The sequence below is a fragment of the Gallinula chloropus genome (genome assembly GCF_964237585.1).
Source record: "Gallinula chloropus genome assembly, chromosome: 2".
Lineage (NCBI taxonomy): Eukaryota > Metazoa > Chordata > Aves > Gruiformes > Rallidae > Gallinula > Gallinula chloropus.
In genome coordinates, this window is record NC_140086.1 from 133,125,409 (window position 1) to 133,137,949 (window position 12,541).

Genomic DNA, 12,541 nt, shown 5'->3' on the forward strand with positions numbered 1-12,541 from the left:
AAGAATAATATAAGCTAGCTCAGCCAAAAAAATCACAAGGAAAAGAGGAGACAGTATCAATGTTTTGTGGGTTTTTTTTTCTTCTTCCCTTTAAGATGGGAAAAACACAGGGAAGTAACAAAAGTAATACTTCATATTGAAAACCGAACACCACGGTAAAAGAACACAAACTGAAGTTACATAAAAGTCTAGTTATATATCTTTTGTTAACTAAAAGTGCAATTAAATGCCACCTTTTAGTTTTTTTTTAAAAAACCCATGAGAATGTTGACATTTGAATGTTGTCTCCAGAATGCTTTGTAGCTAAACATGTGTAAAATGATGGAGTTTAGGATAGAGTCTTTGGATGGAAAGTTGAATGTTTACAATATAATAACTTAATATGCTGAAATCAGTAGGTGGAGAACAGAAATTTCATTATCTTCTCATATTCCTCTGAAATAATCAGTACTGTTAAACACAAAGAGGTGACGATGTCCCATCTGAAAGATGTGTTAAGGTTGTGTCTTTACGACTGTAACTCTGTCTGGGTGGGATAGGCAGACAAACAAATGAAAGTTCCACAATTAAATTGCACTTCCATCCCTGATCAGATTTTTTTGGTGTCATTTCCACAAATGCCAGTTTGGTTTGGTCAGTGGCAGTATGTAGCCACTGAAAAATGATGAAGCCAAGTTACCTTTAAGTAGCAGTTCCAGGTACTGAGAGTTGTGAAACTGTGCCAGTGTGGACTTTAGCATTGCTTGAGCTTGCACGCAGGAGGCTGAGCAGAGGTGTGGAGCGTGCCCTGGTGCTCATGGCGCTGGGCTGTCTTGGCTGTTCCCTTCTGATTTTGCTTCAGTAAAACAGTCTTGTGTGTGCTCCACTTTGCACATCCACGGCTCTGGCAGCAGTGTGGACATGCCATCAGAGCAAGAGATCACACATGAGTGGCCATGGTCAAAGAGCCTTGAAAAACCTAGAAATTATTGTCTCCTGGGAGCTGAATTGAAACAGGTCAGGAACTGCGTGGGTGAACGGGGAATAGTGATTTGAGATGCTGCTGCCATCACGTAATTTCCTTTGGCTGCAGATACACATTCTTGTAGGCAAGGGCCCATTCTGCTTTAAGATATCCCTTTTGGTAGCTTGCTATCGCTGAACTCTTTTATATTAATAGTAATGAATAAATATGAAACTGTAGTTGTCTAGAAGGCTCCATGCTATCCCAGTGGACAGTGACATAGCACCAGCTATTCATATCCCAGGAGTGCAATAATTTAATCAACTTCTGCATGTAGCACTCTCCCTAGGGGAAAAAAAAGAAAAAAGTAATCCACCTAGTAGAAAACAACATAGCATGAACTTCTACTATAAAATCCATTAACCTGCCTGCTGACCTGATCTCTATTCTCTGTACAGATTTCCTGTTGAAGATTTAAATTGGGTTCATATTTTCACAAGTTGTTTAAAAGGAACTCCAGTGCCCTGTTCCCAGTTTATTTTAAAAGTGCATGAAGCTTTGAAATGAGGGCAGCAGTTAACAAATCTTTTCCTCGAGCGCAGTGGAACATTTTTGTCACAAGACTAAAGCACAACTCTTCAAAGGCTTATTTCCGAGCATGAAGTAGGAATTTCTGCCCCAGGAAATTAAGGATCATCAGAAATCTTCCCCAGTTGTAAATTACACTTTTCAGCTTTGCTTTCCTCTAATGTAATCACCCTCAGAGCACCTAAATGTGGAGAGATTAATTAAACCCAACAATTAAACAAAAAAAAAAACAAACCAAACCCTGCAGCTTATTACTGACAAAAGTTAATTGTTATGCAGAATTTACAGTTCACCCCATGAGAGGGGAATGGAAAGAAGAGGAAGAACACGTGGCAGATGCTCATTGAAGAGGGTAGCACACTGCTGATACAGGCTCTTATACATGTGATGCTGGTTGTGGGGAGATCTCTGTAGAGTTGACACCTAGGGGTGTGCTTCTGGAGCTGGCTTTCTCTGGGACGGTGGCAGAGATTGCTCTTAAGATGCCTATTCTGTGTCACTTTAAATATTGGTAGAGTTTTTGATGGATGCATAGAAATAGCAGTGGTTTACGTGGAAAGAATTGTGATTAATCCTCTCTACAGAGTGATTTATCCGGTGGACAGCCAAATGTGCTGTATTACAGAGAACTTCCTGCAGGTTACATAGTTATACTTAGCAAATCCTGCGCTTTCTGACCCAGATTTCTTTGTACCAGTTATTAAAGCATACCGGTCCTAAGCCTCAGTGGTCCAGCCTTTAAGGCTTTTAATATTGAAATAGTATATTTTTGAAACTCACCATTTTCAGAATACTAACAGCTGTCTAGAAATTTTTCTGTCTAAACAGTTTGTCTGTTTTTTTGATGGGGTGAATTTCTGTTTTTTTGTTTCAAATAAATGGTATGAAATTTTAGTAGCCCTATGGTCAAATTTGCTAGTTCAGTGATGTAAAATGATGCAAAGAATTACTAGCCCTTCAATGATGAACTCCTCAAATTACCTTTTAAAATTTTCACTTATTTTTAAATCTGTTTTCCTAAAATTGTTATTGAGAAGTTTTTAATACTGGGCCGAGCTCCATGACACTCACATAAAGAAGACTGTTGAATTATGTACTGTTTCTGTCATAAGCATAAATTCCTGTCTGAAATGGTGTCAGTTTAGTTTATTCAGTGTTATTCTTGAAAGCAAGAAGAAAACATTTATGTGCCGATGCATCATAGGTTTATATACATTCTGGTATTTCCTTGTCCCAGATTCTTCTTAAGTTTAATCTATTTCAATATTTCTTGTAGTGAAGAAAATGCTGAGAAATATCATTCTTCTGACTTGGAAGGTAATTAGTGTAGCAACATGGAAATAGCAATCCTAGGAGTTGGAAAAAAACCAACAGCTATCTGAAGTTGCTTTTAAAGAAGTCATGTGATAAAGTTAAGGTACATAAAAGACAAAGCGGAAAAAAAAGAAGCCTATATTATAATATAAATGTGAGTAACTCTATTCAGTGATGTTGCTGTCTTGCATTCTGATTCATTTTTATTGGCACTCCGTTTCTGTTGCTAATGTTTCTCCCTCGCAAACTGCAGTATTAGTAAAATGTTTTTGGAAAGATTCAAGTACTCTGTTTATCCTGTCACGATGGGTTTTGTGCTGCATGTATTCCCAGTGTTTACTAATATATTCCACATAAATAATTTGAGGAGGTGAATTTCAATAATTGCTTCTCTGAGGAATACAGCCCGTATCTTTGTATTAAAATTTAAATAGATGTTTTTACATGACCCAGACTAGTACACCTGAGGATAAAGTAGTCAGGAAAACATGTACACTTTTGGGTTGTGTTGAAATCATTCCTGTAAATGAAGAGATTTGCAACTTGGTAAGAAAATTTTCACTGATTTCGATTGTATTGTTGTTTAGAGTTTATATTTTAGAACTCCATTAGTTTATATCAGTAAGAATCCTGTGCTCAGTTGAAACAACCTGTGCTATTAAAATAGCTTGATGTATCCTAAATGCAATGAAAACCAAGAGGATGCTGTTATGTAAAATACAGTTTATGTAGGAAAAAGATGTGTTTTGTTGTGGCGGCTTTTTTTTATTTTCCCCATCCGTGCTGTTCATCCAACAGCAATTATAAATAATCATAATACTTCTGTATTCAAGAGGAAAGAAAGTAAAGAAACCAGTATGGTGATTAGCAGATGCTTTTGATTGGATTTCCTCTCCACCCTAGAATCTTCAGAATTAAACTTCCAACTCTGCAAATTTAGAGTATTTCTGACATCAGAGGCGTTGCTTTCTATAAGCTCTAAAATGAATTGCAGGAATACCTACACAGATTGTCTTGTTTATCTGTATGTAAAGCCTGCATTTCAAGAAATTAGAGAATGTTAGTATACATTCTAAATTTTTTTGCTTCAGCTGTTTTGACAACACCAGCCTTAATGGAGAGAATATCCTTGGGTGCTCAATAGCAATTGTGACCCTTCAGTGCACAGGAAATATTATGTAATTATCCTAACAGCTTGATTAACAGAGAATAAATAGTGCATCATAATCCCTTATACATAAATGTTATGTAGATTTAAAAATATGATCACAAGAGAATATATTTATACATAAAGGTCGTGTTGTTTATGAAATATGTGCTTTCCTATTGTTTGCAAAACCTACAAAAGATACTGCATTTTCAGAATATACTTGATTTCTGAGTGGGGTGCAGGAGTTAATAGAACTGTTTCATGTATGTGTGTCAGCATGTGGTTTCTGACACCTAAAATATTCTTCTTTGGAAAATCCATGATGTCACCCACGCTGGAATCACAGGATCCAGCTAACTGTGGTGAAGGTGTAGTACCCAACTGAAGGAAGTACCAAGTACGTTCTGTACAGAAAGGGTCTTGAAAAGCATAATTAGTTCAGCCTCCATAGCAATTAAGGTATAAAATATTCCTTGCTATTTATTTCTGTTGTTCAGGCAAAAATTACTAATCAGTCATGTTGCGGAGAATTGTAATTTCCCTGGAAGGAAACTGGTTTCCTTAGGCTTCATGTTCCTTCTTTCTCGTTTTTTTCTTCTTTCCTAATAAGAACATAAGCATACTAAACCAGAGTGAAATGGGAGAAAGACTTGAAGGTCTCAGTCTTGTATGGCAATGGAAGAAGCTTACATAAGCTCTGTGATTTTTCTCACCTACATCCCTTCTTGCCACCAACCTTACCCTGTCTCCCATTTATGGAGTAACTGACAATTAATGATTAAATTCTATGGGAGATGTACATTTTGGAATGACTGGTAGAACACAAAAAATGGCTAATTCCAAAAGCCAACTTATAGGCTGGTTTAGGTTTCCCTGGTATGATGAACAGAGCAAGGTCACTTTAAGGCCTGTGTTAAGGGTGGCCTGCTTTCAGTTGTGACAGTGAGGATAGACCCCAGAAGAAGCCCTCCTGCCTTTCAGAAGGGAGAGGATGCAGTTGGAGTGGTGGAGGAGCTGGACGCACTTGCACTGGCTACAGTCCTCTGGAATTGAAGTTCAAAGCCATACCCAGTATTGTTGATTGGTTTTGTAGGACTGAAAGTAATTTTGTATTTTTTTCTCTTTCCTGTAGTCTCCAAAAACTCCTGTTGCAGAGAGGACTTTACAAGATAACTTGAATGTTGGGGTTGGTGTAGAAGGGATGTGCCTTTGTGCTTGTTTCTTTTCTCCATTGTATGTTCCTTTCTCTTCTCTGGTTTTCAGACTGGTTTCTGCAGAACAACTGAGAATTTTGGTGGCATAGGGAATTCCTGGAGGTCTAAGTTTGTTAGTGTTGCTGGCTGAATGCTAAGTAATTTAATGTGTCGAGTTTTTAACAAAGCTTTGCTTCCTAGTTTGGCTATGTGGCCTGGTAGGAATCCTCACAGAAAACTTAGTAAACCCTCAAATCGAGAAAGAAAAAGACTTATAAAAATAGACTGGTATTCTAAAACTTAGTATTGTCAGTGGATGGAGGAGGATGAATATTTTTTTTCCAAATTCTTTGTGTGATACAGTGAATGGTTTATTAATGTAGTCTTTCTAATGTGTGTCATGTTGAGAGGGCTGTGAATCTTGACTAAGCAAATACAAAAATGTGTGCACAGATACAAGTTTCCTGGAATAGGTCACACTGTTAAAAGATAAGTGAAAGAGCTCCATATCTGATACCTATTTAGTGCTGCTGATCTTTATTTCGCCAACCAGCAAGCACATTTGATTAATATTTTAATTCATTTGTGATGTCTCTCTTTTTCTCCCCTCACCTCTATGTGATAGTACTATCCCTGTGACTGCTTTCCTTTTCATGTACTTATGGATAGGTTTCTCACTGCATGACCTGGAGTGCTGGGGAAAAGGACAGCTAAAGGTTCAAAAGAATGCATTTAAATTAAACACTACTGAAAAAGATAGCATAAATTAATTTTTTCTTCTACAGAAATTAAGATGGTATGCATCATATAACACAAAGATGCATTGATGACTTTTGTCCTCAGCATCTATATAATGTGCTTGATTTCCTATAGCTCCATTATTTTCTATATAAAATGAGAAAATGCCACGATAAAAAGTTTCACTACAAAACCTAAAGGATGCAGGGAGCAGGCACTTTGACTTATTTTGGGCTCCCCTGCAACAGAAGTTCATAGGCAGCTAAAAAAAGAAGCATCTCTGAGTTCCTTTTGCCCTTATATTTCAGTATGTGGTAGTGTACAGGACCCAGCTGTAGTCCAAAGACCAGCTAGTCATTCTCAGAGGACTGCCTGCCACTCTGTTACTGCTCCTGAATTGAACTGTGCAAAATAGTTCCACTAGATCCCCCCAGTCTTCCCTCTCAAAGGAAGGATCTTGCATTTGTGGATTTTTTCCAAGACAATCATTGTAGCTTCAAACCCTGTTGTATCTTCTATGGTAACTGTGTTGCCTTACACATGGATTGCATCTTCTTTCCAGTAGACTGCCATACTGATACTCAATTTTTCAATTGCTCCCCTCTCATTTAGGCCATATAACTTTTCTTGCAACACTATATGCAGTAGAGCCTGGGTGTCTGTTAATGATTACCAGAGGTGGTAATTTAGATCTGAAGGTGGAGAGGAGGAAGTCAATGAGAAAACAATTGGTTTCACTGCCCATATACTGTTTGTAGTACAAACCCTGTAGACAGTGGTCAGCTAAAGGTGTTGCATGTGAATACATTGATCAGTTTAGAGTGTACTGCAGTTATTTCCTGGCTAGTGATAGCAATTGTAATGGTAGGCTGCTTATCACCAGTTTTCATATTAATTAATTGAGATAATCTCTAACTGTAAAACATTCAGCAATGTTAGCTTTTGCAGGTGATGAAGGTACGAAATTAATACTGGATGAAATTGTGGTAGAAAATTTTGGCTATTTTAAATCAATTATACAAATATAAAAACATTTTCAGTAAAACCTAATCACTTGTCAAGAATATGAGAAAAATATATCTATTTGAAGAAATAAAACTGTCTTCAATGCAATCTAATAAAACTCAAAAATGAAACATCTCTTATTTGATTAAAATTTCCCCATTGATCATAGTTACTTTCTCTTGTCATAAATAATTGGACTGAACTTCTCAAGACAGAATGATTTCTTTTTTTTTTTTTCTGAATATCACTTTTAGCTTTTGTAGTTACTGCCATTTACCTGGCAGTGATGTTGATTCACTGATGTTTGAGGGCTGATGTGCCTTGCACTTGGCCAACGCTATCCACATTAGTCGCTTTTCCATTCCAGTCTCCATGGTCTTATTAGTTTTTGTTGTTTTTTCAGTCACTGTTTCTAGATCTTGCCTCTTTTGACTTGCTATCTTTTATTCTAATTTGAGTTGGAGAGCATAGGAACCTTTTGGTTCAAATATATAAAAGGCAGCTGCCCTACTGTATTTAGATAGCCTTACTTGCTCATAATATAGGTACATAAATCATTCACCAAGAAGGGCCTGAGAGCAATGAAAGCATGCTCTGGGACTAAAGTAACTTTGTTCCTGAGTTTCGTTGTCAAGGAATGATATATATGTAAGATCAAAAATAAAAAGGATTGTCTGTCATTGGGTTAACATGCCTTTTTCATATGTGTCCAGGTTTTAGCACGGGTAGAGTTAATTTTCTTTCTGTTTAGTGCTGTGTTTTGGATTTAGGATGAGAATAATGTTGATAACACGCTGATGTTTTCAGCTGTTGAAAAGCAGTCAAGGACGATTCAGCTTCTCACACTGCCCTGACAACAAGAAGGGTGCATCCAAGAAGCTGGGGGGGAATACAGCCAGGCCAGCTGACCCAAAATGACCAAAGAGATACTCCATACTATATAAGGTCATGCTCTCTTTATAACTGGGGGTTGTGGGCTAGGGGTCTTGTGCAGCATTGACTTCGTGTGGTGAGAATTTGTACTGTTCATAATTTCTTTTGTATATATTATTGTCTTCCTTATTTGTTTGGGTTTTTTTTCTTTTTTTGTCCTCTTAGACTGTATTTATCTCAAGTCATGATTTTCTCACTTTCCCTGTTCTCTCCTCCATACCTCCATCAGAGAGTAAGCAAGAGGCTGAATGTTTCTGAGTTGCCATCTGGAGCTAAACCACAACATACTTGTTTCTAACTACTCTATTCCTTTTTTTTCCCCTTCTGCCCTCATGACATCTTACTCCTCTTTCTGTCCTCTCCCAGCTGCCAACATCTTCCTCCTTAGCACTGTTTCCACTGCTATGTCAGTCTGTGTCAGTCTCTTCTGGTCTGAATTTTTCCCTTGCTCTTTTTGCAATTTGACCCTTGTAAATGGCACATTGCTAGGCATATAAAGAGATTCCACTTGTGATCTAAAATTAGCGTTTTAGTCTAAACTTGTCATCTAGGCAGCCTCTTTAATCAATATTGAAAGAGAAATACCACAAGAAGGCAGTTCAGCGCATTTTAAGATTATGTTGAAACTTGTGGTTTTGTCTGGAGGGATTAGTTGTTGTCTGGGCCACCTGTCTCTTTCTGCTGATTAAAGAGAGTCCTAGGTGGCAATCTCGCCTGAGGTACCTGACTTTCAGATGGCTAAAATTAGATGAAGAGTATCCTACCTGTTGTGTGAGTGGTGTTAGTAATGCACTGTCTCTGTAAGGTCTGTCCTACAGAGGTAAGAGCTGCATAAAATTAGAATAACGTGCTTCAGTTTGATCCTTTTTTCTCCAGAACTGATTTGCAACAGTGCCTACAATGATATTTGAGTTTCAGTGGTGACTTCAGCAGTGTTGTGACATTCAAAAACCCAAACCCTTACTGTTTTGTGAGAGTAGTTAATGTTTATGTAGTTCTTGTGAATTTCACACCAAACTGCAGAGTCCGTTTCTGGTTTGATGTGCAGAGTTAGAAGCTTCTGAATATTTCTGGAAAGGCCACACAGCACTGTACAATAATATGATTAAGTTACTTGAATCCCATTTTAAAATCACAGGGAATGTGATTTACTGATAAAGTTTACTGATAAATAGTGTCTACTGTTGCAGTGGTTTTTCCCCAAACAGAAATACAGTTTGATGGTAAACAGTTGATAATTTTTGGTTATCGGTGCTGCACATAAGCATTTGGAATGATGCAAATGACATTTGGAGATGCATATAAAACTATTTAGGGACAAATATTTTATGGGGATATTTTGAGCTAAACTTTGTATAAGAAAATATTTATCAATTACTATTATTTCAGTACTAAACCTGGTATTTACACTTCTAATGCTTGATCTTCCTTTAACAGTGCTGTAACTCACCACTGAACCAAGACATTGGGAGCAGTTCATAGCATCAAAAACTTCATCCACCTTGGCTGATGCATCTCTCCAGTCTCCAAGCACTGTGAACTGAAGCTAAGAATCTTTATGGAGTTTATACTGCCTGGGTCAAAGGGAATGTTTTTCTGATATTTAAAGAAGACCCTTACTGCCAGTATGACGAGCCAGGAGAAGTGGGTTAACCTTAGTCCAGGAGAGTTCTCACAGCTTCAGAAATATGCAGAATGTAAGTAATTTTTAAAATATCTGATTTTATGGCTAATTAAAAATTAAGAATGTTTTAAATTAATATAATATGATTATAGTATGGACAGCATTCACTGTTAAGATGTTAAATTATAGTTTATGTCTTTAATTCATATATGTGTTCTTTGGATGGAAAAAAGCGTCAGTTGGGGTCTGTAACTTTTTTTAATGGAAAAATTATTATCCAGCATGGTACTGTGTAGATAGACAATGGGTTATTTGTCGATGGGTTTTTGGAGAGCATATTTTTATGGCTTTGCCACCTTAAATTCACTCTAACAGTTTGTAGGCCACTAGTTGGGTTTGTATTAAAAAAAGATGGCTTGCTCAGTCATGGAAGAAATATGGGGATTCTAGGAGAAACACATCTAGGTGTTCAGTGTGGAGATGATTCTTATACTATAAACAATGCCAAGGAGGAGTTGTCCTGTGAAGGAGTAGGAAAGAAAAATCTCTCAAAGCTGAAGATTCAGTTACTGCTCAGGCAAAACTTCCTTTAAGTTGCCTGAGCAACTTAAAGGAAGAATTACATGTTTAGAGGACAGATACTGACCATGAGAAGCTAGGTTTAAGTGATGGCTTATGAGGCCTGATAAGAACTGAGCTGGAAGAGGTCAGGAACATTGAGAAAGTTTCCATGTACAAGAAATCCGAATTTATATTTTTAAAAATGAATAAAATCTCATATGATTTGTATATATGATCCAGAGCCTGCTGTAGTGTGAGCTTCCCATAGGGTCGCATCTACCTGCTCTGGTGTGGAGTCCTCCATGAGCTGAAGGTTGATATCTGCCCAGTCATTAACTTCCATGGGCTGCAGGGGGACATCCTGCCTTGCCACTTCACCATGGGCTGCAATGGCATCTGCCTCCATGCCTGAAGCACCTCCTGCCCCTCTTTCACTAACCTTGGTGTCTGCAGAGGTGTTCCTTTCATACCATCTCACTCCTCTCTCCCTCCAACTGGTATTGTGCAGCATTTTTTAATCTTAATTATGTTATCCTACGTGTTACCACCATTGCTGATGGGCTCGACCTTGTCCAGTGGTGGGTCCATTCTGGAGCTGACTGTCAGTGGATCTGTCAGACATGAGCGAAACTTCTGGCAGCTTCACAGAAGCCACCCTTTGATAGGGGTATAGCCCCCTTCATACCCAAACCAGCTGCCCACACAAAAACAATAAAACAGCAAGCTGAAATTCAAAAAGAACTGTTAATTTGATTATACAAACATACATTGCATTATTTTTTAATCTGAGTCAATGTATGCAGTCATTTGATAGTAAAATATGCATAAGACTAAAAGTAGTACAGCACTTCAGACAATAAGACCTACAGAAAGAGGGTTTTTTTCCTCCTATCTTACTGTCCACACATTTTGGTGTGCAAATAAAGAGTAATAATACAGGATGGTAAAGAATTAAAAGAAAACATAATTAAATTCTTAAGCAGTTAGAAAAGTGTACCCAACTGACCTAAGCCCAGTGAACAGAATTCAGATTTCACACTCATACCTCCATATCATATTGCCATGCTGAAATACTAAGTGTTGATGATTCATGGCATCCATTCTTGACACAAACCAGGTACCTCTAGTAGGTGAGCCCGACAAGGAGGTGTCCTGAATTTTTGGAGCACAGGAAGTTCCACACCAATATAAGCAAGAATTTTTTTACAATAAGGGGGATAGAGCACTGGAGCAGGCTGCCCATGGGGGTTGTGGAGTTTCCTTCTTGGGAGATAGGCATCCAGATGGGTCTTGAATATCTGTGTCATATGCCCTAGGGAAGCTGTTTTGGCAGGGGGGTTGGACCCGATGATCTCTCGAGGTCCCTTACAACCACTATGAATTGCCTTACACTAACCAACAGGAAGCTTTAAGCACATGGTGTCTTTTGATTTCTGCTTCTCTTTAAAGCCTAAGTAAAAAAGAAAGTTTGCACATTTATTTCAGGAGAGAAGTCAGCATTCTGCCTTTCATGTATGTATCTACCGAGAAAATACTCTTTTTAAAATGCATTTGGCGCTGTTTTGCATATTTACTTAGTGGTGGTGAAAACCACTCAGAGTATTTTTCTGAAGCTGAATCCCTTCAACCTAAGCTGTCTACAGGGTGAGGTAGTGTTTTGCTTGTGTGACAACCCCAGCTGATGTCCTCGACTCCAGCACACACGACCTATCTGATCTGGTATCCTTAGTGTTGATCCACTATTGGAAGTGGTGGTACCCAGACTGTGCTGCTGCATAGGCAGGCAGGGCATGCTCACAGGAGTTGAGGGAGTTCATCGTGAATCTTTTGAGGTTGAACTTCAGTTTGAACCCGTATCTTCAGTCTTTCCTCTACCAGAATTGCAAGCCTGTCTCACTTCCATGTGTTTTAGGAAGATGACACTTGCTGTGGGCCTTTGCTGAAATCAGGCATATCTGCAAGTATTCCAGTTTCTGTGAACAGCAGAGGAACAGGTCAATCCAAGTTTTAAGAAAGGAATTAACTTCCTTTTCTTATTTGTAGTCTGTAACAGGACTAGGAAGGAACCTAGATGAGTTGCTTCTCTTCTGCATCAACTGACTTGAATCATGTAAAGGAATTGTCAAGCCAGTTTGTGACACAGGCTGCACAGATAATAAGCTTAAAGTACTTCCGGAATTGGGTTATGTGTGCAGAACTGAGGTTATGTGTGCTGATTGAGTGTGGACATTATAGATCTGGCTGTCCTGGGCTTAGAGGTCTGAATTCAGCCTAACCCCCCTTTTTATTCACCAAAGTAGGTGTGTCAGTCTTGCACTGTAAGGCCTGTTAACCTACTCTCATGGATTCTAGTACTTGGACAGGGGTATGTGCTTTCCACTTTATGACAGGAAGACACTGCTTCAGTTCAAAGCTGTAGTTCTGCTTTTAATTTGTGGTCCATCATCTTGATGATAGCCTGCCTATTCTTTGTAAGTATAGTTAAACGAACA

At 38.3% G+C, this 12,541-nt stretch overlaps 1 protein-coding gene across 4 annotated transcripts in view; it reads left to right on the forward strand.

Annotated features, from left to right (window-relative positions):
• Positions 1 to 9,491: 9,491 nt before the first annotated feature.
• Positions 9,492 to 12,541, forward strand: part of DGKB (diacylglycerol kinase beta) — a gene marked incomplete at both ends in the record, with an annotated part of 316,588 nt that continues 313,538 nt past the window's right edge. For all 4 annotated transcript variants that reach the window (XM_084260022.1, XM_084260024.1, XM_084260023.1 and 1 more), the window contains one exon: positions 9,492 to 9,561. In XM_084260022.1, coding sequence (XP_084116148.1) covers positions 9,492 to 9,561 — 70 coding nt within the window. The remainder of the gene's footprint in view (positions 9,562 to 12,541) is intronic.